Source organism: Neolamprologus brichardi, chromosome 16, assembly GCF_056152115.1.
Source record: "Neolamprologus brichardi isolate AB-2024 chromosome 16, ASM5615211v1, whole genome shotgun sequence".
NCBI classification, from domain to species: Eukaryota; Metazoa; Chordata; class Actinopteri; order Cichliformes; family Cichlidae; genus Neolamprologus; species Neolamprologus brichardi.
In genome coordinates, this window is record NC_142119.1 from 8,223,436 (window position 1) to 8,248,949 (window position 25,514).

At 45.0% G+C, this 25,514-nt stretch overlaps 1 protein-coding gene across 14 annotated transcripts in view; it reads right to left on the reverse strand.

Annotated features, from left to right (window-relative positions):
* The window catches only part of stxbp5l (syntaxin binding protein 5L), a 149,381-nt gene extending 124,248 nt beyond the window's left edge, over window positions 1-25,133 (reverse strand). For all 14 annotated transcript variants that reach the window (XM_087829674.1, XM_087829672.1, XM_087829670.1 and 11 more), the window contains exons 1-2: window positions 24,162-25,133; window positions 5,649-5,746 (exon numbers count right to left, since the gene is read on the reverse strand). In XM_087829674.1, the coding sequence (XP_087685800.1) occupies window positions 5,649-5,746; window positions 24,162-24,329 (266 nt within the window). In that variant the 5' untranslated portion in view covers window positions 24,330-25,133. The remainder of the gene's footprint in view (window positions 1-5,648; window positions 5,747-24,161) is intronic.
* Window positions 25,134-25,514: the final 381 nt, after the last annotated feature.

A 25,514-nucleotide genomic window follows, 5' to 3' on the forward strand; every position in this document is an offset into this window, starting at 1 on the left:
TACTGACTCTAAATGAGCCGCCATCTTTGCTCATACTGTGCCATTGTTACTGCCCACCTGACAGGGCGAGTTGAGTGCCGTGTGCCTCGTCACTTCCTGTCCCGCTCCCAGAGCACTGCTGCTCACCTGTGCTGTTAACCAGCAGCACTCGAGTTCACAAAGAGACGGCAGCGAATCCTGTTACGTGTGATTCACCGAGTGAGACAGGAGGCATTATACACGTACGCGTTCGCTTTATTACGTGCACGTGCACGTGTATCCATGGCAACAGGTGTGTTGGCAATTTGCTCAAATTTGAAAACAGATTTTTTGGCAGCAGCTGTGACAGAAAACATGTAAACAGAGTAAGCTGTGTGCAAACACGCGCCGCCCTCGTGATGTGGGCAGCATGTGACTGTGACACGGCAGCGTCAGGAAGCTCACGCAGTCAGCAGAGATGCACGCCTTCGTGTGTTTTAATGCCATTCAACCTGCTAGCACGTTTTGGTACCTTGCCCTCATCCTTCCCTGTTACTTCATCTTACCCTCTTGCATGTTAAGCACTTTGGTACAACACTGGTTTTTAAATGTGTATATAAATAAAGTTTGTTGTTGTTGTTGTTGTAAATCAGGAATATCTGTATTCCTGATTGTTCTTCTAGCAGCCAAAGCCCAGCTCACACACACACACACACACACACACACACACACACACACACTGGCATTAATAACAGACTGTAACTGTGTGTTTGCAGACAGCTGCCAGCTCATGCTCCGTTGGCTAAATTAGGTTTACTAATTGCTTGCTGCTGGTCACTGAACAACATGTGGCTGATGAGCAGCTTCGTCCCCAAAAGTGCGACTGTAGTCTACCCGGCAACAAGAGCCCGGCTGTGCTCAGAACTTATCTGTCAACAAACTCGTGTCAGAGCAAAAGTCTTGAGCTGAGAGCAGCCAGTATCATCACCTCACTGCAGCTAAAGTAACACAACAGTCCCTCCTCCAAGGAATGAGCTAAAGTCCAGCGTTATTAAATCGGCAGGTGAGTTCAGACTGAAGCAGAACAACACTTTATTTACTCTCACACTGAAGCTTATTGATTGGTAATTATGGCTCAAATCAAAATCACAGTGTAATCATTTTCTGATATTTAATGATCCAGTGTTATTTGTCATGATAGAAACTTATGACACTGCTTTGCTTTTAAACATGAAAATCAATTCTTCATATTTGACCACTAATTAAAAAAACCTACAAAGCGCCACAAACTTCAATAACCACACGTTAGTTATGGTCACACACGTATGTGCTTTGTTTTATATGTCCAAAATAAAATGTCATCATGATGAGGTGATGATGATTTACAGGTAAGACGGTGACACCTGGGCCGACGTTCGCCGCTCTGTGAACAAACACACTGATATCCACAGACAGCCTCGCCCGGCCTCTCTGCGCTCTCTCACCTCGCTTTGGTTTTTCTGCTCCTGTCTGATCGACGGTTACGAGGCGACTGCCCGTCACAGTCTGAGCGATTCTATTACAAGAAGCCGTTATTGGAGCGACGTCCACTTCCACAGATCAAACACACGTGCACCCATGTATCTGTGCAAAGTGACACACAAACAATACTGACACAGGCACATGGATGCACATTCAGAAGGCCAACACAGAGAAGCACACACACACACACACATGCACACACACACACACGCGCGCACACACACATGCACACACACGCACACACACACGCACACACACACACACATGCACACACACACACGCACACACACACACGCACACACACACACACACATGCACACACACACACACGCACACACACACACACGCACACACACACATGCACACACACACACATGCACACACACACACACACGCACACACACACACACGCACACACACACATGCACACACACACGCACACACATGCACATACGCACACACACACACACGCACACACACACATGCACACACACACGCACACACACGCACACACACACACTTTCTCGATTATATTTGTTCTCTGTAAACCAAATCTCAGCACGTGTCGGGCGTCTCGCTCAAAGCAGAGGGAGGAGCGTCCTAGGAGCCCACTGCAGAGAGCCTTGTTGCCAACCCACTGCGCCAACCCTGATGACATTGTTGCTATGCACTATTCATCAGAGTGGGCCCGGTCCTGCTGTGACTGACTCAGCCACTGATGTTAAATACGTGACATAAAGACATGAATAACACAGCTAACCGCACCAAAACGCTTGCCCAGCTTCAGAGTTTCTTGGCGATGGAAGGGGGGGGAGGGTGTCTTCCAGTCGCTGTTAAATCATGATTACACGTAGGAGGCAATTTGTCACTGGGGGAATACAAAAAGCACAACGACAGTATGTTGACAATCTACTACGCAAAACACCCACAGCGTGGTTACGTGACTGCAGAGTAATTCTTCCAGGATGATGTGAGTCGGCGCGGCTACAGGTGAGGACAGGGTTCAGTTTGTTTATCTTTTTGATAATGAAATCATGCTGAGATGTGTTCAAACACCTCTGTGTATTTGCTCTCACATTCTACGTTCATGTGCAGTGATGTAAGACGTCTCAGTGTCACATGTGACCCAACAACAATTTAAATGATCATTATTCATGAAAAGGAGGAAAAACACCTGAATCTGAAACAATAAATGAAGGTAAACATAAAGTTAAGCTACGACAAACAACCTCAACGTGTTTTCCAATTTAGTTTTTCAATTCAGTCTATACAGCGCAGCAGTCCCCTCCAGGTGCTTTATTCTGTAGAGTAGAAACCATACAACAATACAGAGAAAGGCCAACAATCAAACGACCCTCTGTGAGCAAGCTCCCTTTCAACAGGAAGAAACCTCCAGCATAGCCAGGCTCAGGGAGGGGCGGAGCCATCTTTGACATACTTATAGGTGAATGAGTGGTGGTTTTATTACAGACGGCGTTCTTCTGCCCACAGAGAGCAGGTCCAAACACCTCGAGCTGATGAAGTCAGGCTCAAAGCTAAAACCCCAGACAACATAGCGTTAGTAAAATGGTCCACTGTGTTAATAAGCTGCTGTGGTGCTAAAATGCTGAGATTTGACACACTGGGACTTTCTCTGTGTTCCTCCTGCTGATTCTGTTTATCAAAGAATCAACGTTTGTTTTCATGAAGCAGATTTTTGCTTCAGTCTGGTTATAAAAACATGACAGTGAGCTCCAGCACAGAGCAGCTGTGAGGATCATCTTTGTTTGTAGCTGGTAAAGATGTAAATGTCAGCAGAGAGCTGTGACTTAAATATCTGTTCTTGTGTACTTTTATCACCATGCTTAATAATGTAACTGAAGTTGCCTTTGTTCTCCACAGTGTGCCACCTCTATCCGTCTCTACCTTCATGCTTCTCTCACAACTTCTATTCCTGCTATTTTTAAGCCACTGAAAGTCATCTCAGCTATCGCAGCAACTCCTCAACCAACCGAATCCACAGCGCCGCTTTGAACCAGCTTCCCAAATCTGCTCTGAGTGTAGGTAAGCACACTCAACCCAAACACTGAAACCCGGGAATCAGGTAAACCAGCATAAAGAAACAGAGCTGCTGTAATAAAATAAGATCACATTATTTACTGTTTGTTAGGTTAGTGATGAAGAGCAGCTCCAAGACTTCAACTGAAACAAGTACTTAAGTAAATATGCATGAAGCCGCCCACTTAGGTATAAAAAACAACGATTCAGGATGAAAACAAAGCAAACAGATTCCACTGGGACTCCAACGTATTGATCACTGTTCAGGATGTACAGAGGCAGACCACACGCTGGGAAACCGACTTCCCACAGACATCCCACAAACCCACAGTCCTGCAGTCAACAGTGTCATGTGAACATTAACTTTGATCGCTTTAACCAAGCATACATTTCTACATACATTTCAACCAGCCGTAGTAAAACAGCTAAATGAAGGACTCAGAGAGGAAACGTGTTGAAACTAGAGGAGAAACAAAAGGAGAGCGTTACAGAAGATGACAGGTGAATGTTCAAAGCCTCGGGAGGAAGAGGAAGGACACTGAGACAGGCTGTGAAGGACAGACGAAGGGTAAAGTGAATAAATAAAAGCAGAAATGGGGGAAGGTCCACGAGACAGAAGACGACAGCAGGCGAGGCAGATTGAGAAAGGGCAAAATCGAGGAGTGAGACCGAGAGAGAGCCAGAGAGTCTGTGACGGGCCACTCGGGAGCCGAGGAGGTGTGTGCAGCATGTCAATACAAATGCTAAGTCACTCAAGGGCTTCCATCCAGCTGCAAGCCCAGCCGAGCTCTACTGTCAGGTGTAGGACACAGCAGTGGGGACTAACGGCTAACTCATCTAAACCTGATCTCACCTGAACCAGGTTTAAAGCTTCTCAGCTCAGTTTGATCAAAGATGACAAGCAGATTAAATTAAAGCTACAGCGCGTCCCAATCTGCAACAAACCGAAAACCAGAGACACGGACCCCTCAGGTGTCTGAGAGCACAGGTATCTGCATGCTTCAGAGAAAGCCCAGAGGTGAAGGCACTGCAGTCACCTGAGAGAAGATCCAGCTCTGCAAACAAGCAGCTCCGGCCTTCAGCGGGGCCCGGGGATACGATTTTAGGGATAAATCAAACCGTAATTGATTAATCCGCCCATCACTTTATGAGTAAGCGCTGAAGGAGACTGCACACCTGCGCCAAGGCTGAAATCCACAGAAATATCTGGTGATATTTTCTTGGATTTCACAAGATCATTTTTCATACTTAATTTAAAATGTATTTGTGAAGGTAGGACGACGTGTTTCAGGTCCTGGATGTAATCTGTCGTCCATCCATAACAAACACACACAGAGCTCTGTTCCTCCTGAATGTGAAGTCTGTAGCAATTACTAAGCCAGCTGCTGCATTTTCTCTTCCTGGAGATAAAGTTTTAAAAGATCTGATTGGATAAATCTATTTTTCTGATTGCAGGACGGTAACACTTTAATATTTAAATCAAATCTAATACAAAGAAATAATTATGGAATGAAGAACATATTAAAAAGGAAAACGCTGGGATATTGATCGCTGGAAGAACGGATTCAGAGCAGAGATGAAGTATTTGGTTCAGCCGTTAGCTTTGTCTGGTTTCATCAGCCATCATCAGACACATATTCACAAAGCGTCACGTCCACCTCTGACACTCTGGAGCTTTTACGCTTTCTTTCAGCACAGAAACCACTCGGCCCGCTCACGTGTCACCCCGGCGGGATGTCTGCGTGGCTGCTGCAGTGTCCGTGTTTGGTGCCTCTGCTGGAGGAGGACGCTTGGTGTTAGCGAGGGTGTAACATCGTACCTGTGCTGCAGTTACTCGTCCTCCACCATCCCTGTGACCCAGGAGATGGGCTGTTGGAGGGTGAGTCTGCAACCAGACAAGTGAGTGACACGAAATGACAGGATAGAAAGAGGAAACAGAACCAGGGGAGGAGGTCAAAGGTCGGAGCTGCGGAGGCCCCTGCTTGGTTTGTACAGGAGGAGAGACATAACACAGTGGGAGCCGCCTGCTTCTGTGGCAGCAGTAAAGTATTTACAGTAAATACATTAAGTCTGTGGTCAGAGGTCATTGCTGTGTGTGTGGGCGGGGCAAGTGAACAGGAAGTAAAGGATACATTCGTACTCCACCAGATCTCGAACCGATGGCCAGGATCTTCTGCACGGGGTCAAAGGCCAAAGCGGTGGGCTGGTAAGGGAAACCATGACGCACCGTCTGCAAAGAAACACACAGATCATCTTGATTTATAACAGTGATGTCAAACAGGAAGCAGGAAATGAAGTACTTCTCTTTCTTTCTTCCTCTAACGTTTCAGCGTGACTCCAGCTGCAGAGGTGTCGTTTCAGCTTACCTTTAATGAGGTCACACTCTACAACACTGAACTCTTAAACATGACTAATGACATCAAAAGGACTCAATCATTTTCATTTTTACCACATTTTAACGTGAGCACATATTTTATGTGAACACATTTTGTGAAGGATGACAATCATTTGTGTGCCTTCTGCTGTGCTGTTCATTAACTGAACCCAGTAATAACACACAAACACTTGTGAATGCAGTGCTACTGTTTTCTGTGACTGAGGTTAAGCTTTAAAATGAACGACGGTGAGGGCAGCAGCGAAGAATACGCAGGGTTGCGTGTAGACGCGGCTCGAACTGAGCATCAGAGTGAGGACCAAATGGGATTTAAGTGACTTTGAACGTGGTGCTGCCAGCAGACTATTACAGAGAGTGTCGATCTGCTGGGATTTTCCCACACAGCCATCTCTGAGGTTTACAGAGACGCTTCAGAAAAACAGAAAATATACAGTTTTAGACAACAGGTGAGTGTAAAAGTGCAAAAGTACTGCTGTCTATCTATCTATCTATCTATCTATCTATCTATCTATCTGTCTATGTTTAACACTCACATGCTGATGAAACACAGAGGCTTTACAGTAAGTAATGAGCGAGGATGCAGGACCTCTTATTCATGCTGTAAATGGATTATGAACTGAAGGAAATTGAACTCGACTCACAGTCAAATACAAAAGCCTGACTTGGCAAAACATGGCTGTCTCTCCCACTCTGAGATGTAGTGCATGCTCTGCAGCTGTCTGCCGTAAGTCATGTTAAATTTCCCAGCAGTGGCTCACTTACAGTAATCTGCTGTGGGGGGATGCAAAGCTGTGGACATCACCAGAGCTGACTGAAAACATGTTTATGGGAAAACTGCAGTATTAGAAAGTAATATTACAGGATGATACAGAATATAAAGTAGTTTCTTATTTTTAGCTTTGAATGAGAAAGTTGTTGGGCTGATTTCCTCCAGTTCAGACAAACCGGTGCAACACACACAGACCAAGCTGCATCCTGTAAAGTGTTTACCTCTAAACTCCTCAAAGTGAGTCACAGTGAAAGCCTCTCAGCGCACACTGTGGAATTAACACACGCAAAAACACAGGATGCATTGTTTGTCAGAGAATGTGTGGCTGTTACAAAATACATTTCATTTGCAAAACTCTGACGGAAACTTGCTGAAGGATACACTTCCAGTTCTAAATCCACAGTGTGGGTTTTGGCAGCCATTGTTGCCAGACTCAGCAGAGTGATGAGAACCAACGCTCACCAACTCCGAGTACCAGAGAGGGAGTGTGTGTTTGTGTGTGTTTGTGTGTGTGTAGCACGCTAATCAAGAGTGAGACGCAATCTTAAGGTCGCTATCCGTCACACAAACAGGGTCGGGTTCCACGCCGCGTCCAGCCTGCGAGTGAGAAACAATAAACAATAAGCTTTTGATCTAAACAGACGTTTTATGAATCAGCAGTTTCATTTCATTTGCTCTGAATGACGTTTAAAAAATAAAGAACAGTTCCACAGTTTAGTGTTCAGATCACAGCACGCGGCAGCTGACGACCTTTATATTTCTAATAATTCTGCCACCTGTATTATGCAGTGCAGAAACACTCACTGGGGATGATGATTAATATAATGAGTTTTCATTACTTCATGCTTCACGGTCTATCCCTATCCGGTCTTTAAGTCTGACGTCATTAGCCGTGCCTGGGCCCAAAGTCAAACAATCACTGCAGCATCACTGAGAGTTAAAAACGGTCTAAATTCTTTCATCTGTAATAAAATGATCAGTGTTGCTGCTTTACCAGGTGTAACAATTAAGTTTAACATCCAGGCATCCATGAAAACAGAATTTATTAAATGCAACAGAGTTAGAAGTTAACAGGAAGCTCGCTCGCTAGTTAGCTAAACATGATATAGCATGTTCTGACTGAGAGATTTCTGAAAAATTCAAACGTACAGCTCTGCTATCACTTCCAACATAAATGAAGACAGAAAACTAAACAGCAGTGACGTTTGTAGGGTTACTGAAGTTGGGCTAGCTGGTATATAATGATGTGCTACTTGATCGCTAGCTACACAGCTATGTTAGCATAAACACAGTGAAGCTGGAGGATGAACGCTAACTTTTTTCCACTCGATAAAAGTTAACGTGAGGGTTCCCGATGGTTAGGCACAAATGCTATCGCATGGCAGGATGCTGTAAACAGACCAAACTTCAGTCAGGAGAACAACTGAGATAATCCATCCACAATACGAGGTTAGTCATTAATATACTGCTGCATGGGGCTGTAGTTACATCGTAAGGGTTTAAAATCTGAGCTTTAAAATGAACAGTGGTGATAAAAACCGAGAGAAGCCGACAGTGATCACTGACTGTTTTTTGGGGGTTTTTTTGTTCAGATTAAATAGAACAAGATACAAAACATGTTAAAAACACAACAGCCTTAATAAACACAGTAGTTTGGGCCCACAAGCAGGGCTCATATGTCATCACTTAAAACCCGATAACTGTTGACATGAAAGCTCTCAGGTACTTGAGCCTGTGCTCATTTCTATACAAACGTTCCCACTAAATACATTTTTCCATAATAGTCCCTCTTTAATAACAGCTACCACATGTACTGCTGATCAGCAGTGTGAGTGTGTGCGTAACTCTGAAATAACAGGGCTGCTGATGCTTCTGAAGGCACTGAGCCATGACACTTGGATATGCACCATAAACTCCAGCAGCAGCATTCTCACATGCATGTTCAATGACTTAAGCTACTTTGAAAAACAACGGCTTGGAGATTGTAATTCTCTGCATGATTTAATATGTTCTCTGCACAGGCTGCTAACATCAGGAGCTCCAGCTCAGCTGTCCCATGCCCTTAATTAGTCAGAGATGTTTGTTAAAGCTTTTTATTGCATGAATAGTTTATCCTCTTGACGTCAAGGTTAAAAGATTTTCTTTTACCTCCCTGTAAGGTCAAGTTTAACACCAAGCCTTAGCCAGCCAGTCGTTCTATGAGTGACGCCTTCAGAACAATACGACACTCTGACATATGTTCATCCTCCTCTGACACTCCATTTATCAAAAATAAGAACAGGGTATGTATTTGCATTTGCTGTCAGACAGTAAATGAGTCTTTGACAGAGCTGTAGACGATCCTGTCACTGCTGTTTCAATGCTTAAAATCTCAGCTATGATCATGGTGCCTCTCCAGTGGCAATCCTGTTACGGTACAATTCTGCTGGGATCATTCGTGTCCCGTTTGCTTTGACACAGCACTGTTGCACACTAAGGACTTCCCCCATGAAAGCTTCCTCCAGCGGGACAATGCGCCATGCCACTCCACAGAAAAATCCTCAGTAACGGCTCAAGAAGCACGACAAAAAGCCCGAGGCAACGACACAGCCTCCAAAGTCCCAAGATCCCAGTCCAATCAAGCATCAGCTCGAAGCTCAGGAACTACCCCGATCCACTGAGACCCTGCCCACTACCCCGAGTATCTGACTCCAGGAAAACCCTTAGTTCAAAACTCTGAAGGCCACAGCTGCATTAGGTAATCCTACAGTGAAGTGCAGCACACACCTATTTACGTATGCATCCTATTACGTCTGCAGTCTGTGAATCAAACACACACCAGTTAAATTAAGAAGAGAGAGTAAACAAACCCTAATTATTACGAGCATGCTCATGCTGTGGATGTAGGCGAACCCATGCATGTGTGCACGCAGCGAGCAGCGAGTATCTGAGGACCACCTGCAGTACATCTGTGTTATGGCTGCCAGAGGCTACATTACATCAACTCCTGTCTCCATCCACCCTCCTCCCCGCTCCGCTCTCTCTGATGTCCACACAAACACAACCTTTATGCACGCTAGCGTGATGTTCAATCGCATCACCCTCTGCACGCATACACCCCCCACCCCCAAGACTAATACCACCTCATGCCACCCACAAGCCTCTTTCTCCACACAGCGTTCAGCTGCAGAGCTGGTCTAGACCCCTGTTTCTATAAATAGCAAGCAGCACCCAACACTGCCAGCCAATTGTGCATTGAGCAGCTATGTCTCCAAATACGGATCAACACAGAGAAGCAGCACCGGATGTTTCTGATCTACATGTGACTACAACATAAAGGCGCTACGCTGCTAATTTTGTGGAGCTCAGTGTGCACGAGATAAATAAGAGTAACACGTCAGCTCTACTCTGCTTCTCAGTCATTAGCAACCACTAAGGTACAAAAGCTAGCGAGCTTCTCAGTTTAAGCCAGCACCGACCTTGTTATTGACACCTCTAATGATAACCATCATCAGCTCAATATTGCATTAAATCAGCTCAAGCTAATTATCATAAATGTCACAAGCAGCTGAGTGAAAAGTAAACAAGTGGTGTGATTAACATGGACACGCTGCGTGTGGCCTGCGCAGCACTGACCCGCAGCGCTCGTGGGATCGTGTGTGCTGAGACACCAACAGCAGCAAAATGTTTTCAGTCCCTGAACAAAGCTATTATTTTTGGAGACACGGGGTATAAGGTACATAAATTCAGATTTCACAGCCGAATGTACGACTATTTTGTTCACGTGTCGTCTGACAAATGACCTCCGGAAAATGGAGTTAGGACATAAAAATAGCAGAATCAACAAGCCCGAGCAGCTCCTAACAACCAGCACAGAAACTCTGCATGTGCTCATATCTGCCACTCTGCTTTAGACACATCAGCGTCACAGGGCGCCATGTGGAGCGCTGCCCCACCTTTTCTCTAACTTTAAAAACTCACTGCTTCATCCCTTCATTAAGCAGCACGGCAGCATCACAGAGGACCCGACTGATCTAATGAGTCATGCATTAACCAGACGCTACACCCTGATTGTGATGGTGCTTGGATACATTTATTGACACAAGGAAATCGCATGGGGAGCTTTGCACACGGCTCACGAATAAATGGAGGAAGTGATGGAGAGGCCACTTGTGATGTGCAGTTTGAGGCGAGAGCTCTGACAAGTGGTGAATAATACATAGAGAGAGTAGTATGTGAGCAGACAGCAGAGGAAGGCAGAAGAAAGAGAAGTGATAAGAGAAGCACCGTGCACACAGGAGGTCACGTCTCTGTGTTTCTGTTGTCACATCTGAGGTTGAATAAAGTTTTTATTCACTGTCCAAATCATTGAAACGTTCAGTGTTAGCTTAGTAAATTACTCTGATTACATTAGTTTGCTTAAATATCTATTGGCTGGAGTCACATAGGTATATTAGACTCCGCCCATTTTTTAGTAAACAAAAAATGGGCGGAGTCTCAGTTTTCTGTTAAACTTTGTGCTAACTGCCCTCAAACTCGTTTGTAAGCTAGCTTAGTTCATGGCTGATCTAGGGCCTTTCTCAATATGCGTACTTGTGCGTACTTGCGTTCTCGTGTACTCGTGATACGTCATCAGTCGGAGACCAAGTACTGTTCCAATTCAAAGTACGCATCAAGCCGAGAATGCGAAAAAGTCCCGGATGTGTTCTCGCTGTTTTATCGAGCATGCATCGGTGGTGACTTGTGTGGACTTGGTACAGCTAAATATCCCAGAATGCATTTCGTCCAAAACTCAAACGCGGCAATGGCGGACGAGCGGGGCTAAAAACTTTTAAATATTACTCTTTCTGGGTCACAAAATAAACTTTTAAGTTCTTTTCAAGCGAGAATGTAGCTGTGTAAACTTCAAATATCTGCTCGATTTATCAAGATATCATATATTTCCAAACGAGCTCCGACGTTTTCGGAGACGTCTGTGACCCGCCAGCTCCATAGCAGACAGCGAGGTCGAGGATTATTACAGCCGGCGAGAACAGCGGACTCCCGGCACATCGTTTTCAACCCCCCCCCCCCCCGCGGTCTTTTCACTACTCAGGTTAAACAAACCCCAGTAGCTGTCTGTTGTATTGAGTGTCCACTAAAATAAAAATAAAAGCGTTCTAACAGCTCACCTGCTTGTTTTTATTAAGGTATGTACACGTATGTACATGTACACTATTTTATTAATAGAGATTTCACTACTGAGGTTAAACATGATATATAAGTCACTTAGATCACTTCTAAATGTTAATGTTTGGTTTATTTCAGTGTTTTATTTGTTCCTGAGTAAACCGGTTTGGCTGTGATTAAGGTTAAGCTTCATAACATATTACTCACAGTTAAATTAAGAGGGGAGTAAAAACTCCGGACCTGTGACATCATCAAGTACGCTGGTGTTCCAAATGTACAAATCGTGAGTCCGTACTCCCATGCGTTCTCGGCGAGTATGTACTCGCTGAGAACGCGAGTATGTACTCGCGTACTTGAGAATTGAGAAAGGGCCCTAGTCTCTGGTGTCTGGTCTATTTTCTCTCTTGTGGGGCACTTTCTGAGATAGCCAAACAACTCAAAGGCGTAATCTACGGTGGCCCTGAGAGGTCAAACACAGCGCAACCAGAAAACAGAAAAATGCTACAAACGCACACTGAACACAGCTGAAGTGTTTCTGGGGACGAGATAACGGGACGGACCAGCTGCAGAAGTGACGGCTTTATCCCAATTCAGGGTCTGCAGCCTTAAAGGCCGCATTTTAAGGCCGATTACGTCACAGCGACGCGACGAAGGCTGTCCCAATTCGAAGGCTACTCGAAATGCGGCCCTCAAATGCGTCCTTCATTTCCCTGAATTTTAAGGACGTGGCGGTGTCTTTTTTTTCCCTTTTTTTTTAAACTTTATTTAACAGATGAAGTATACAAAACAACAGAACATGAACACAAAAAGCCAGGGGTAAAAGAAAAAGGTAACAATTATAAGAATACACGCAAAAATTCACATACATATATTGTTTTGAGAGCCTTTTTGTTGGTGGAGTCTGATATTGATTGAATGTACATTTCCACATCCTTAAAAAAATGACAAAAATATGGTGTTTTGTTAGTAAACTTACATTTATGGATAAAAAATTTAGCTAAAAGTATTAACAAATTTATCATAAAAAAACATTTATCATACTTCTTGGGGAACTTAAAGAAACAGAATAAAACATTTTCCCATTGTAAAGAAAACTAAAATATGGACAATAACAAACCTGCTAAATTCCTTCCAGAATCTCTGTGTAAAAGAACAGTACCAAAAAAGATGTGTCACAGTTTCTGGATGATCCCCACAGAAAGTACAATTAGTATTTATGTCCCTTTTAAATTTTACCATGTAGTGACAGGCTGGATAACATTTATGTAGAATTTTAAATGAGACTTCTTTCACCTTATTTACAATCAAATATTTATGGGGGATCATCCAGACTGTCTTCCACTTGATATCTGGAACATATCGGTTCCAATAAGATATTCTATATGGGAGAGAGACGATATCTTCTTGGAATAAACTACGTATTCTCTTATTGCTGTTACCAAGTTCCTGTGAAAAGCAGATTTTTCCTATTGGTGACTCAGCTGGATCAGGGAGAGTGACTGAGGTAGATATTGAGCTGTCAGTGTTTTTATATAACATTAAAGTCCCTGAGGGTATGGCACCAAGCACCATTGAGAATTCCTGAACACTGATTGGAAAATTATATAGTGCAATAAAGTCGTTGTAAGTAAGTAGTTGTCCCTCTTTATTAACCAGCTGAGCCACCAATAGGATCCCATTTTGGACCCAAGTTTCCAGGAAAAGTGATTTATTTTTATATAAAATATCTCTGTTGTTCCAGATAAGGTATTTGTGAGGTGAGAAGCCACCAAAACGAGAGAAAATAGGATATGGTATAAAGTTCCAGATAGAGGTAGGGTTTTTAAGAAAATGTTTAGCCCAATTAATTTTGAAAGTGTTATTTAAAGTAGAAAAGTCTAAGACGTTAAGCCCACCTGATTTGTACTTATTCATCACAACAGTTTTTCTAATATAATACGTACGGTTTTTCCATATAAAATTAAAGAGCATACGGTCAATGTCTTTACTAATTTTCTTATCCAGATGTAAGGAGAGAGCAGCATATGTTAATCGGGATATCCCTTCAGCTTTAGTAATTAACACTCTACCTTTCAACGACAAGTCCCTTTGCAGCCACTGGTTGAACTTTTTTAGGGTTTTCTGTATAATTGGAGTGAAGTTTGAAGAGCATCTTGATTTTTGGTCTTTGGATATTAACAGTCCCAAGTATGTGACTTCTTGTTTAACAGAAATATTACAGATAGTATTTGCAGGGCAGTCTTTAATTGCTAGTAACTCACACTTTTTTAGATTTAGGCGTAAACCAGAGGCCTCAGAGAAATCCCTAATCACAGTCAGAGCTGGAGGGATTTGGTTTGCATTCTTCAAGAAGAGTGTGGTGTCATCGGCTAACTGGCTGATGACAAGCTCCTTATCAGCTATGGTGATTCCTTGTACAACACTGTTTGAAATATTAGTTGCAAGAATTTGTGTACAAAGTAAAAATAAATATGGTGAAATAGGACATCCTTGGCGAATACCACGTTTCAGGGCTGTTCGTATGTTGTATACTCATTGTTTGTTAAATAAAGTTAAAAAAAAAAAAAAAAAAAAGCTTAAAAAAAAAAAAAAAGCTCAAAAAATAAATAAATAAAAAACAACAACAACAAAAAAAAAAACACGTTTCAGGACGTGGCGGTGTCGCTACCCGATCCGTACCGGAAACCCGATCGGTACCCCGCATGCGCGAAAGGTGTCTACTTCCGGTCGTAGCGTTTTACGATAGTTATAGGTCAGAGTATCAGTTAAATTGTTAAGAATAATAAGTATATCTTAAAATGTTTGCAATAATGAAGCATTTCAGTACAATGTAGACAAAAACGAAAAATATAAAGATAGTTACGGATCGGGACTCCCCGATCCTTACTGCGCATGTGCAAAGTCGGACCGTACTGTCGCTACCCGATCCGTACCGGAAACCCGATCGGTACCCCGCATGCGCAAATCTTACGTCACTTCCTCTCTTTGCCAACATTGCGACATTCAATATATTTGAATGATACGGTTAGCCCCCAGTTAGCTCCTAGCATTTCTCAGCAGCTCTGCCTCCTTTTCGACTGCCTGGGACATTTAAACTATGGATAATCTGTTTACAAACAAAGTCATGCTTTTCTCCTCAACAGAGAGCGTCCCCCGATTGAACAACAGCGCCGTAAAATAAAAAGAATGGCGCCTAATTACAAACTTAATAATATTGACTTAGCAATGTGTCACGTGAAGATTCATCAGCCAGATTAAGTGTGATAACAGTGATAGCGGACATCATTATCACTATACTAATCAATCCTCTCCAAGCATAAACACACTCGACAAACTGATCTTATAGGTTAGAATGAAGTCAAGGTAAACTTTACTCTTTCGTTCCTGTTACGTGAAACTGTGGTGAGATTCAGTCGTCTCATCCACTGCAGAGAAACAGTTTCTTTTAATATTTGATTCTTTGAGGGATTTTTTTCTTTAATTTTATGACATGATAGACTAGCTTCTTGTTTTTCACAGGTCAAAGGACCGACTGCAACCATGTTAGAACTGAATATACGAGCAGGCAAACGTGTTATGTGGCCGCAGTAATCGGGACACACAAATCCTGTTGTGCCTGAGAAAGATTTCATAATTACAGGTTATTATATCTTGGCTGGTTTTGTTTGGTAAACACAACAAAGATGCTGTTGCTACACGTTAAAACCTTGATCTTAAAAACCAAACGCTGCTCTGTAATTAAAAAACTGGCATTAACAGTGAATGGCCTCGTCCGTGCGCAGAGTCCGGCCCAGAATCTTTTATCGATGTTTCTGTCCAAATTAGTTTGACTCTGTTTGAGACTTGAAGTTCAAAAGTTTTGAAGCTTTTTGTAAGAAGCCGTGTTTTATGCAGATGTTTATATTGATTTAAAATGGAGCGCAGCGGCTGTTATTATGAAAAAGAACTGAACTGAAGGCCTGCACGTCACAGGAAATGACTCGAGATCAATGAAGCCCACACTCAGCTGTGATTTAAAATTCAAATTGGAGTATTTCAGCGCTCCCGTGGCAACACTGTATGCAAATCCATAAGGCCGAATCAATCCTGAATTACATAACTGGCCTGGTTGAAGCATATCTGCTTTATAATCAAGCCAGAGATTTCAGAGCTTTTAATAAACACCTCATTAAACAAACCAACAGGAAAGGATGTGAAATTAGCAGCTGCTGGAAGCACAGTTAGAAGCGTGTCTGACTGCAAAGGTTATAAACTCCTTGCACATGCAGCTCGTCCCGTGTGTTGCCCTTGTACATACAATTAGTTCATGTGCATCACCCAGGTGTTGTAGCACCTGTCCCCTCCGGCTAATGTCACCATGACAGACAGCAGTGCAGAGGAACGTGTCACAGTCTTCCGCACTAATTTACTTTACAGCGTCAGAGAGACCATCAAACAAACACGGATCCACGTGGGCTTCCCCACCAGCGAGATATTTCCAGCGTGCTCTGAAATTCCTTTGATCCTGTCGGCTGAAAATAAAGGCAGAGCTGAGCTGGGGGGGGGGGGGCCTCTGTATGTGGGAAACAATCATGAAAAAAACAGTCGTTACAAAACACACCTGAACCCAGAGAGAGTCCTGCCTGTGTTCGACACATCAGTGCTTCCTCAACTCTGAGATATGAATTGTTATTTTTAGTCTTTGAATTAAAAATAGTTGCACTGAATATCGAATATACAGTAATATTCTAAAAATAGAGAAATGTATCTTAACACAGCTGCATCTCTTTGGTTCCACATCACCGTCATAGCAGCTTTCAGAGCTTCTGAAGCCAGATCAGATTCTGCACCTGAGCACATTCCTTCTGTTTGCTGTGAAAAGCATCGAGCAGACATGACGTAATGGCACATAAAGAGTGAGAAACAGATCAGTTTCACAGCAGCGATAACCACTACCTCCAAATGTGCCAGCTGAGGAAGTCAGCTCACTGACAGGATCCAGCACGAGAATCGCTGCTTTGCACCAAAAACAGAAAACTGTGGCATGACCAGCTTTTCATATCCAGCGTCTCCTGCAGGCTCTGTTTTCCATGAACAAAGTGATTGAAGGATTTCAGAGTGTGATTCTGCATCCTGCTGAAAAGCCAAACAATGAGGGGACTTTCATTCGTCACTTAGAGCGAGGCTGATCTAATAAGCACTCCCTCTATCCACTGTCTGCACGCGCAGAGCTCGGTGCACAGGGCGAGGATGCTGAGTGAGGGCTCAGGAATATGAAAATGAATGAAGGACCTGCTGACGTTGAAGAGCAGGCGTTAGTGTGCGAAAGGGGTGGGGGGGTGGGGGTGCTTATATGTTTGCCTTTGTCTGTGTGTATTTATATATATCTAATCTGAATCATTTGTGTGTGGGGCATGTGATTATGTGCACATACCCACACAGATCCACGTGGAACCATCTTTGCTTTCCTAGCTCGGCTCCTGCATTATGTAATGTCAGCCTCCCTGTGAGGGTCGGGCTGGTGTTTTAAATCTTTTCATGAACTCTGTTTACTCTCAGAGGTTTGTCCTGATGCTTCGTGCTCTGGATGTCTTCCTGTTTCTTTGTCTTCTTATTATTTCCTAATGCAATGACCCTACCTGTGCAGGTCTCTGTGGGTACTTCTGCTCCTCTCTTGGTACAAACACATGCGTTAGGTGATTGTAAATCATCCGTGGGTGTGATCGTTGTCCTTCTGAGTGTGTCAGTGTGGTGACCTGTCCGGGCCTTTGACCCCGACGACAGCTGGGATGGTGATGTCTGTCTGATGACTGTAGAGCTTCATACAAGTATTTACTTCCTTACAAGCAAGCAGTGTGCTGACAGCAGCTTACGGCTCTCTGATATCTGCCAGCGTTTAGCACTGACCCCTTCGACTTAAGCACATATCAGTTCAGACGAAAGTGGCTGACAGCTCAAATCTGTGATTTATTCCACGCGTGTGTAAAGTAATGCTATCTGCGCACGCGTGTTCGCATGGTTGCGATTGTCGACTGCAGCTTCATGTTGTGGGGGTCAGCGCGCAGCCAAGTGTGGATGTATCATGCACAGGGTTTAACATTTTAATCCCAGCAGTTAATGAATCAGCGTCGGCACGGGGCCTCGGGCTTCATGGGAAATGTAGAAGTGGACAAAATAATCATATTTCATGACTGATAATGTGACATGTTCACACGTTAAAACTGCATCCATCTCTGCAGTTTTTGATTATGATATCTGTCTCGCCAGATGCACCAAATTATGGATTTCTTTGTAGAGGAGCACTAATAATGATGATTTAAACTCTGGCTTCTTCAGTCGCACACTTCTAAACACCAGTTAGATGAGGACCGCACGGTGCTTGAGAGCGTGGCTCTTAAGAGCAGAGGGATGTACTGCCCACTCAGAGAGGCGAGGAAGGAACCTGGTGTTGGTTTTAAAGCGTTGCAGTGATTCATTGTGTGGAGAATTAAACAGTAGTGTGTATAGAGAGGCCAATAAATGTGCACTGCTGATGTTTGTCTGCAGGCATCCACATGATGGACAGAAGTTTCAGGAGGAGGAAGAACAGCAGGCGGCTCTGCTGTTGCTCATTAGACAGATCGCAGATTCTGAAGAGCCTTTATGAACGACGAGACTGATGCTGTGAGTCAGCAGTGATGCTTCCCCTTACACAACGTGGCCTCGTAAACATGAGCAGTTATAATATGACAAAACTAATAAGAACATATGGGGGATGGGGCTGTCCAGGAAAGGGCGGGGCCTGAAAATCGAGGGCGATTGTAATGCTTTAAAGATTTGTCTATATGAAAAGCTAATGCTCGCAGTAAGAAGCACAGGTCACTCAGACAGAAGCAGGAAAGATGGAAACTGAGTGAAACAAAGGCTGTTTGAATAGCTCACTGGATTATATTTGAACAGCGTGAGGTGAGGCAGGCTGCTGTCGCCGAGCGGGCGTGGAAAGCCCACACAGAACCAAGAGGAGGCCGCTCCTCTTTTCCTCTCTCAAACACAGACAGATCCACTCCTCCATCTCCCCCAGCTTTGAGCTTCGGCACACTTCAACGACAGCTAATCCTCTAACCTGATTCTCCTTCATAAGAATAATAATTGCTTTCATGTAATTCAGGATAAATAAACTCATTAACTGAGCCAGAGTGCACACACACACATACACACTGTGCTTCTTTACAATGGGTGTACAGTTTACAGAACATCTCCTCCACCTATCTGGTCTTCTCTGCCTGACATCAACTCCTCCCTAATTGATCCCACTCTGTGGCTTCTGACAGGCAGCCGACACATGGTAATGTGAGACTAGCTGGAAGCCAACCCACTGAGTCATCACACCCATGGAGAGCTCGCAGGGTCGCTGGTGAGGGAGTGAAGTGATGTCATCTTTACAAGCCCACATATTATGTTGTCTAAGAAAGGAGACTGAGCGCTGGAAACGCCTGACCTCTGAACTCCAACCAAGAGTTTAACCAGAAGCTTTTCTTCTGTGAAATACTCGTCCTGACCCTGGTTCCCCGAGGATTTACATCAGTTCAGATGAGTGAAGCCGAGGCTCTGAAATACACTTTCCTGTAAAAATGGCCCGTCTTTAATTAGCAGCCTCTTCAGGTAGAAACATCCAGCTGTGCGAACAAGACAAAGACAAGCTTTGGCACAAAACTCACTGAAGCTGAAGCTGGAAAGTCCCACTGCCAGCAAACTAACATTCTGCACGTTAGCATACCATCGTTATCTGTAAATACAGAGGCTGGGGTCATGGGAAGGTCACGGTCCACAACTTCTGAAAGGATTGATGACGGTGCTGACAGATCAGTGAAGGAAACACAACGATTCATTTTTCTCTTGACATTTTATATTTCAGCCTCGCAGCGACACAAGCATGACTCATCCTGTTAGCCATGAAGTATGAACAGACAGCCCATCAAGTGCACGTTGAGATATTTCACAGGGTAATTGAAAGATTTTGATCTGCCACAGGTACAACTGCAGAAGCCAGAGGACACTTTCAGACCCTGTGGGACGTGAACATCTGTACAATACTCAAACCAAGCTGCTGATGGAGCTCAGCTGGAAACTGTCAGACCCGGCCCTCCACTGCACAGGAGGAGAAGTGGAGCCTTTGTGGCTGTTTTACATAGAAAATCTCATTTGGAAATGTGAAATAAAATTGTACAGCCTGACATACGTTCCCTGTTCAGATTAAAGAAGATGACATGTGGTCAAGATGTCCTGGCAGTGCACCTGCTAGCAGGCTGTACATTAAAAACGAAATCATTAACCAACCAAGACCAACAAAGGTACAAAATACTTGATCTGTGTTTTCCTGTGTGATTATATCTTCAGTCTGGAAGGAAAAATGAAAACATTTGAGTGAATTTTATTTCATGCTGCTTCCTAAATATGATCGATTATAAATGTGTGTTAGTTATGGGAGTCGGGGGGTTTCCGGCAGATGTTTCTACCACTCTACACGGCTGTTCTGAAGCAGCTCATTTTGCACACGTTGTATCATAAATGCTGCCGCGTGTTCGCGGTCCAGCCGAGGACTAACTCTGCATCCACACAAATACATTCAAGCATGCGCTCGAGTCTCAGGGTTTTTCTGTTTTAGCATTAGCCCACACGTATCACAGTCTTCAGAAATCGAACTAAAAGGATTAGAGTCATGCTCTCCGTGGCAGAAACTTGAGACTTGATGACTGTAAACCCACCACTTCTCAGTGATTAAAATTCAAGAGTCGGTGCTGCAGTTTGGAGAGGTGATGGGGTAAAACAGAAGCAGCACGTGCGATGCAAATGAAGTGACTTTAGGTAAAGCCTTCACAGAATGCAAATGGCAGCTTTTAAAACAGACGCTGGCAATAAAAATTTGCATGTTAGTGATTTTCCACCGTGAAGAGCTTCTATTTTTGAAAAATACAAGCTGTCTACTGCATTTTTTAATAAACTAAGTGTGGGCTGTGCTGTATTTACGGCACAGTTTTAACAAATTTTTGGCCTGCGTGAACAGACACAAACATAATAAAATTATTAGCTCCAATTATGTTGTTTTGCTTCCTCTCTTTACAGCTAATTTTACCTGTAGACAAAGCTGAATTGTCCTTTCAGGGCCTGGCTTCCTCGAGAGTCTTCAAAAGGGCAATTACAGTACAAGCTTTACGCTCCATCTCTTTCCAAATGTGCTGCAGCTCTTTAACCTCCTGAGATTTTTCAGGACGAGTGAAATTACGGTCACATTCCTGGAAACAGACTGAGATGATGAGTGCTGGATTACACAGGTGAGATGAGGCATGAGGGGATGCACCTGGTGTGCCACAGTGATTCCATACAGTGTGCACGGTGCTGAAACGATGCTGCTTTGTTGTGGAACATGTCCAGCAAACTGCTTCATTTCCCCACCAGCAGCTGGTGACGTGCACACGAGGCAGTGCGGGGATCAGCTGCTGGAGCTGAGCGCTGTTTTTAACCAGCAGCATCTCGGAATCGGTCCTCCGAACTCCAGACGAGGGTTTTTACACGTAAGTAAAGCCTCGCTCCGAGCGATCGTTTGCTTATTTGCAGCCCAGCTGTCAGACGATCGGCTCGTTCCTTCATGACCTCTCACTGTCAGCCTGTCATTGACTTCCTGCTCTTTATGAACCACTTTTAAGGCTTCTTTTAGGCCCTGTGTTGCTCCTGTGCATTTAGTTAAGTACTAAAAGACCATTTTAACGTTTTGTCCGGTCCGTGTTTGGGTTGCTGATATTTCTATTCTGTTGTTTCGGTTTCTTATTGCTGTGTGCAGCAACTTCTAATTATGAGTTTGAAAGAAAGCCGTTATATACCTATCATAAGATAACGGAGCTCTCTGTCCTCTGACAAATCTCACAGCCAGTTTGTCGACCATGTTGGTCGAGTCCAAGCAGACTTCTGTCAGCGTGCTCTGAGAAAAAAAACTGCTTTAACCACGACCCCGGCATTCTCAATACAAATGAAATGTAAAGAGATTTCAGTTGTCAGGTGGGAAACGTTTTTAAATGATATGATGTATATCTGAATGCATTATTATGGTGTTGCTCAGCCTGTGAATCTGCCCAGAGCCTTGCCCTCTCGCGCTCTCTGTCTCCTCGTTCCTCCTCGAACACAAAATGAACTCATTTTGCTTTTAACCAAAATCAATCTGTGGACTCGATGAGCCTCAGAGCCACCTGCGCCTCGCGTTTTCCTCGTTTTCTCCTTCAGTCTGAATAAGATTTCACTGAAGACTTCTTTCAGCAGCGCTCTAATTGGTCTGGAGTGCATTCCTGTACAAACTACAAACACACCAAAACGCTGTCTAATAAAATCTGCACTGTTGCTTCTTCCCACACTGCAGAGCGAGGACAGAAGTCATGACTAACTTTGAGAAGTTAGCCAAACACTCCCACACGCTGCACCAGCCCACAGAATTACGTCAGAGAATGTTGATCCTATCTACAGTATTTAGAGTAATGAATGAAAATTTAGGTAACTGTCATAGATTGACGGGTGACGAATAAAAGGAAAACACAAACCTTGCTCCACACTACAGGTGGCCCTGCTATGGTTTGGACGGCACCTTGCTACCGTGGCTGTGAGGTGTTGTGAGTCTTCACCGTGACCCTTTCATGGAACATCTCTGTCCTGGTAGGAAGCCCACATTAAGTATGAAACGATATGAATGCTCTTCTCTGGGATTTGCAGGTTTTTTAGCCAAACCGAAAACTTGTGGAAGATCAGCAGGATGAATATAAAATCACCAGAAGAGGGAATATTTACTGGAAGAATGGATTTCCATCACTCCAGCAGACCCACAGACATGGACCCAGTACCAGGCTTTTCCTGTCAGCTCTCTCTCTCTGATGTCTACAGTTCAATAAGTGATAATGAACATGTGTGTGTTACCAGTTTTATTGCTGAGTGAAATTACTGCATTTGCAGTGAAGTGATCTGAGTCTCACAGCAGCAGCGTCTCTGAAACATTGGTGGGTGTAACCTCATCAGGACCACCATCAGCTCTCAACTTGTGGTCGACCCCCAGTGACGTTCATTAACTAATCAAAAACAAATTTGGTTCCTGCCAGGAGAAGACGATTTGTTTGATGATGAGGACGAGTTATTGAATTCAGGAAGTAATAATACGACAGATGAAACGTGTTCGTTTTCCTCAGAATTCTGTGAATTTGATGCTGAAGCTAAAGCGAACAAGCAGCTTCTGCTGTGTTCAGCGTACACAGGTTTGCTAACAGTCAGTGAGATGGATTTGACTCACTTCATGGTTCTCCCACTCCTAATGTGCACATCTGGCGCAGGATGACACGCTTTGAAAACTCATTCTTCTACCCATCAAAGTCCAGCCTTCAAACAACATAAAGCTCTGTCATCGGTGCATGTTGTAATTAATCACACCCGAGCCCTGTCTGCAGCACGACAACTACCTGACACACTAACCATGACATGCAACCTCCTCTGACACAAACTCAGGACAAACGTGTGCTTGAAGGCATGTTTGTGCATTCAGTGCTTCCTCCTGAGAAGTTCAGTCAATAGAAGCATCACAGCCGCTCACAGGGGAGGAGCAGCTTCCTGCACAGGGCCCGGCCATCCTGCTGCTCTTTTCCAGCATATTCTGCTGCCTGCTATAGGCTGCTCTGCCGCATCCTTCCAACCTGAATCAAGCCCCCCCCCCACCTGCCCAACACACACACACCAGTGTTACTCTGCCTAATAATAACACACTCCTCTAAACAAGCCTTTTCTCTCAGATTCTCAATGAATTATTCACAGCCATTCAGAGCTGTCCCTGTAAACCTGAGAGTCCTCACTGCATCAGCAGACTGGATCCAGGACCAGAGCTGCGACGGGCGGCAGAGGAAGCTATAAATACCCCCATTCAGCACCCCTCCCTCATTCTCCCCCCTCCTCACTGAGCAGCACTGCAGCCTCCTTCCTCTGGCTCGAACTCCTTTATGAGAGCGATGCTCACCGGTTATGTCATCGCTCCCACTCCACGCAGCGTGGACGCTGCTGCTCACCCACTTTCTCTCAGCTCCCTGCTGCACATGTGCACAACTTACTGCGGCCCGACACAGTGCTGCACACACGAGAACAAGCACGCGCACACACATGAACGGTTCTCGGATAGACTCGGAGGCCGCTGAGAGCGGGAGCTGTCCGCGGTGCTGAACCTCTGACAGCCAGCAGCAGATTCAACTTTCACCCTCACCCCAAAGCCCAGAGCCGCCTGCACCTGCCCGAATGTAGCACCTCGCAGGTCACGTGTTCACTCGGGTGTAGCCTAAATAAGCGCCTCCATCAACCCACCTTACACAGCTGGAAGTTTTCCGACACCAGCGTCTCCTGGACGTCGATCTCCTTCGGAGTTGGAGCCGCCGTGGGAGTCCCGGCCGCGCTGCCGCACGACGGAGAGCCCACAGTGGCTCCCGGGGAGGAGGTGGTCAGGCCGTCCAGCACCTTCCGGAACTTCTTCATTTCGTTCCCCGCGTGTCGGGCTCTGTTTTCAGGTTAGGGGTAAAGAGGTGAGCGGCACAGTGTCCACTGTCACGCGCGATCCCAGCGGTTTAAGCAGCTAAAGAAGCAAAGCGTGTGTTCCTGCAGCAGTGCCGGGGCACTAACAGGGACCCCCACCCCACCCCCGTCTCTCTCTCTCTCTTAGGTGCAATTTAAAAAGTCACAGAGGCTCCTCATCGTGCTCTCTGACGTTTGTCCACGTGAAACGAGCGAGTCCGTGGCACTCTGCTGCGAGGATCCCAGCCAACGATGCAGATGCAGCTCACCTGTCTCACAGCAGAGCGCGAGAGGAACTACACAACTTCTTCTGCATCCCGGAGGAACATGCGCTCCCGAGCCTGCAGACAAACCCGGGCAGCGAGCGGCGGCGTGCACACGCACATGTCACACACAGGTGCACGACACCAAAAATAATCAGAGCAAAGAAGAAGTGAACTTTGCTCCTCCGCCCCGCCCTCCCCGAAAACCCCACAACACCGTGGCCGCCAACAACAGGAAGAGGAGCCAGCGGACGGAAGGCGCAGAGGCGATGCAGTTAACCGAGGCTGGAGTCCTCAGCGAGGCCACAGAACACAGCAGTCAGCACGGAGGAGAAGGAGGAGAAACACGGACAGCCTGTTCTCGCGTGGATCGCGTGGGGCGGGCTCGGGGCGGTCTGTGGATCGAAGTGAAGCGGTGTGTAGTCTCGTCCAGCTGTTTCTCCCTGCAGCCCAGAGACCAGAGGTAGGAGCTGTCCGCGGTGCTGAAACACCACCACCACCACCAGCCCCGCCCCCACCCACCCACCGCTCTCTCTCTCCCCCTCTCTCTCCCCGCCTTCTCGTCAGTGATTGGTTGCCCGGCTCTGAAGCAGCGAGGAGCAGAACGATAAAGGAGCAGTTCACTAATCCCAGCAGGACAGGCAGCCCCAGATCCGGTTAAACCGTCTCAACAGGAGCAAGTTTGAACTACTAATGTTTAAAAATCAAGATTTCTGCATTTCAATATTTATTTTAACCTTTAAGGTGTAAATTACCTCAACATTCAGGTCACAGCTGCTGGATGTCAGTGAGGTTTTTAAAGCTGCTGCTTAAAAATGTTGGAGAGCTGAGGTGGAACATTTATTATTATTTATTTTCATTTTTCATCTTTCCCTGTGTGTTCATG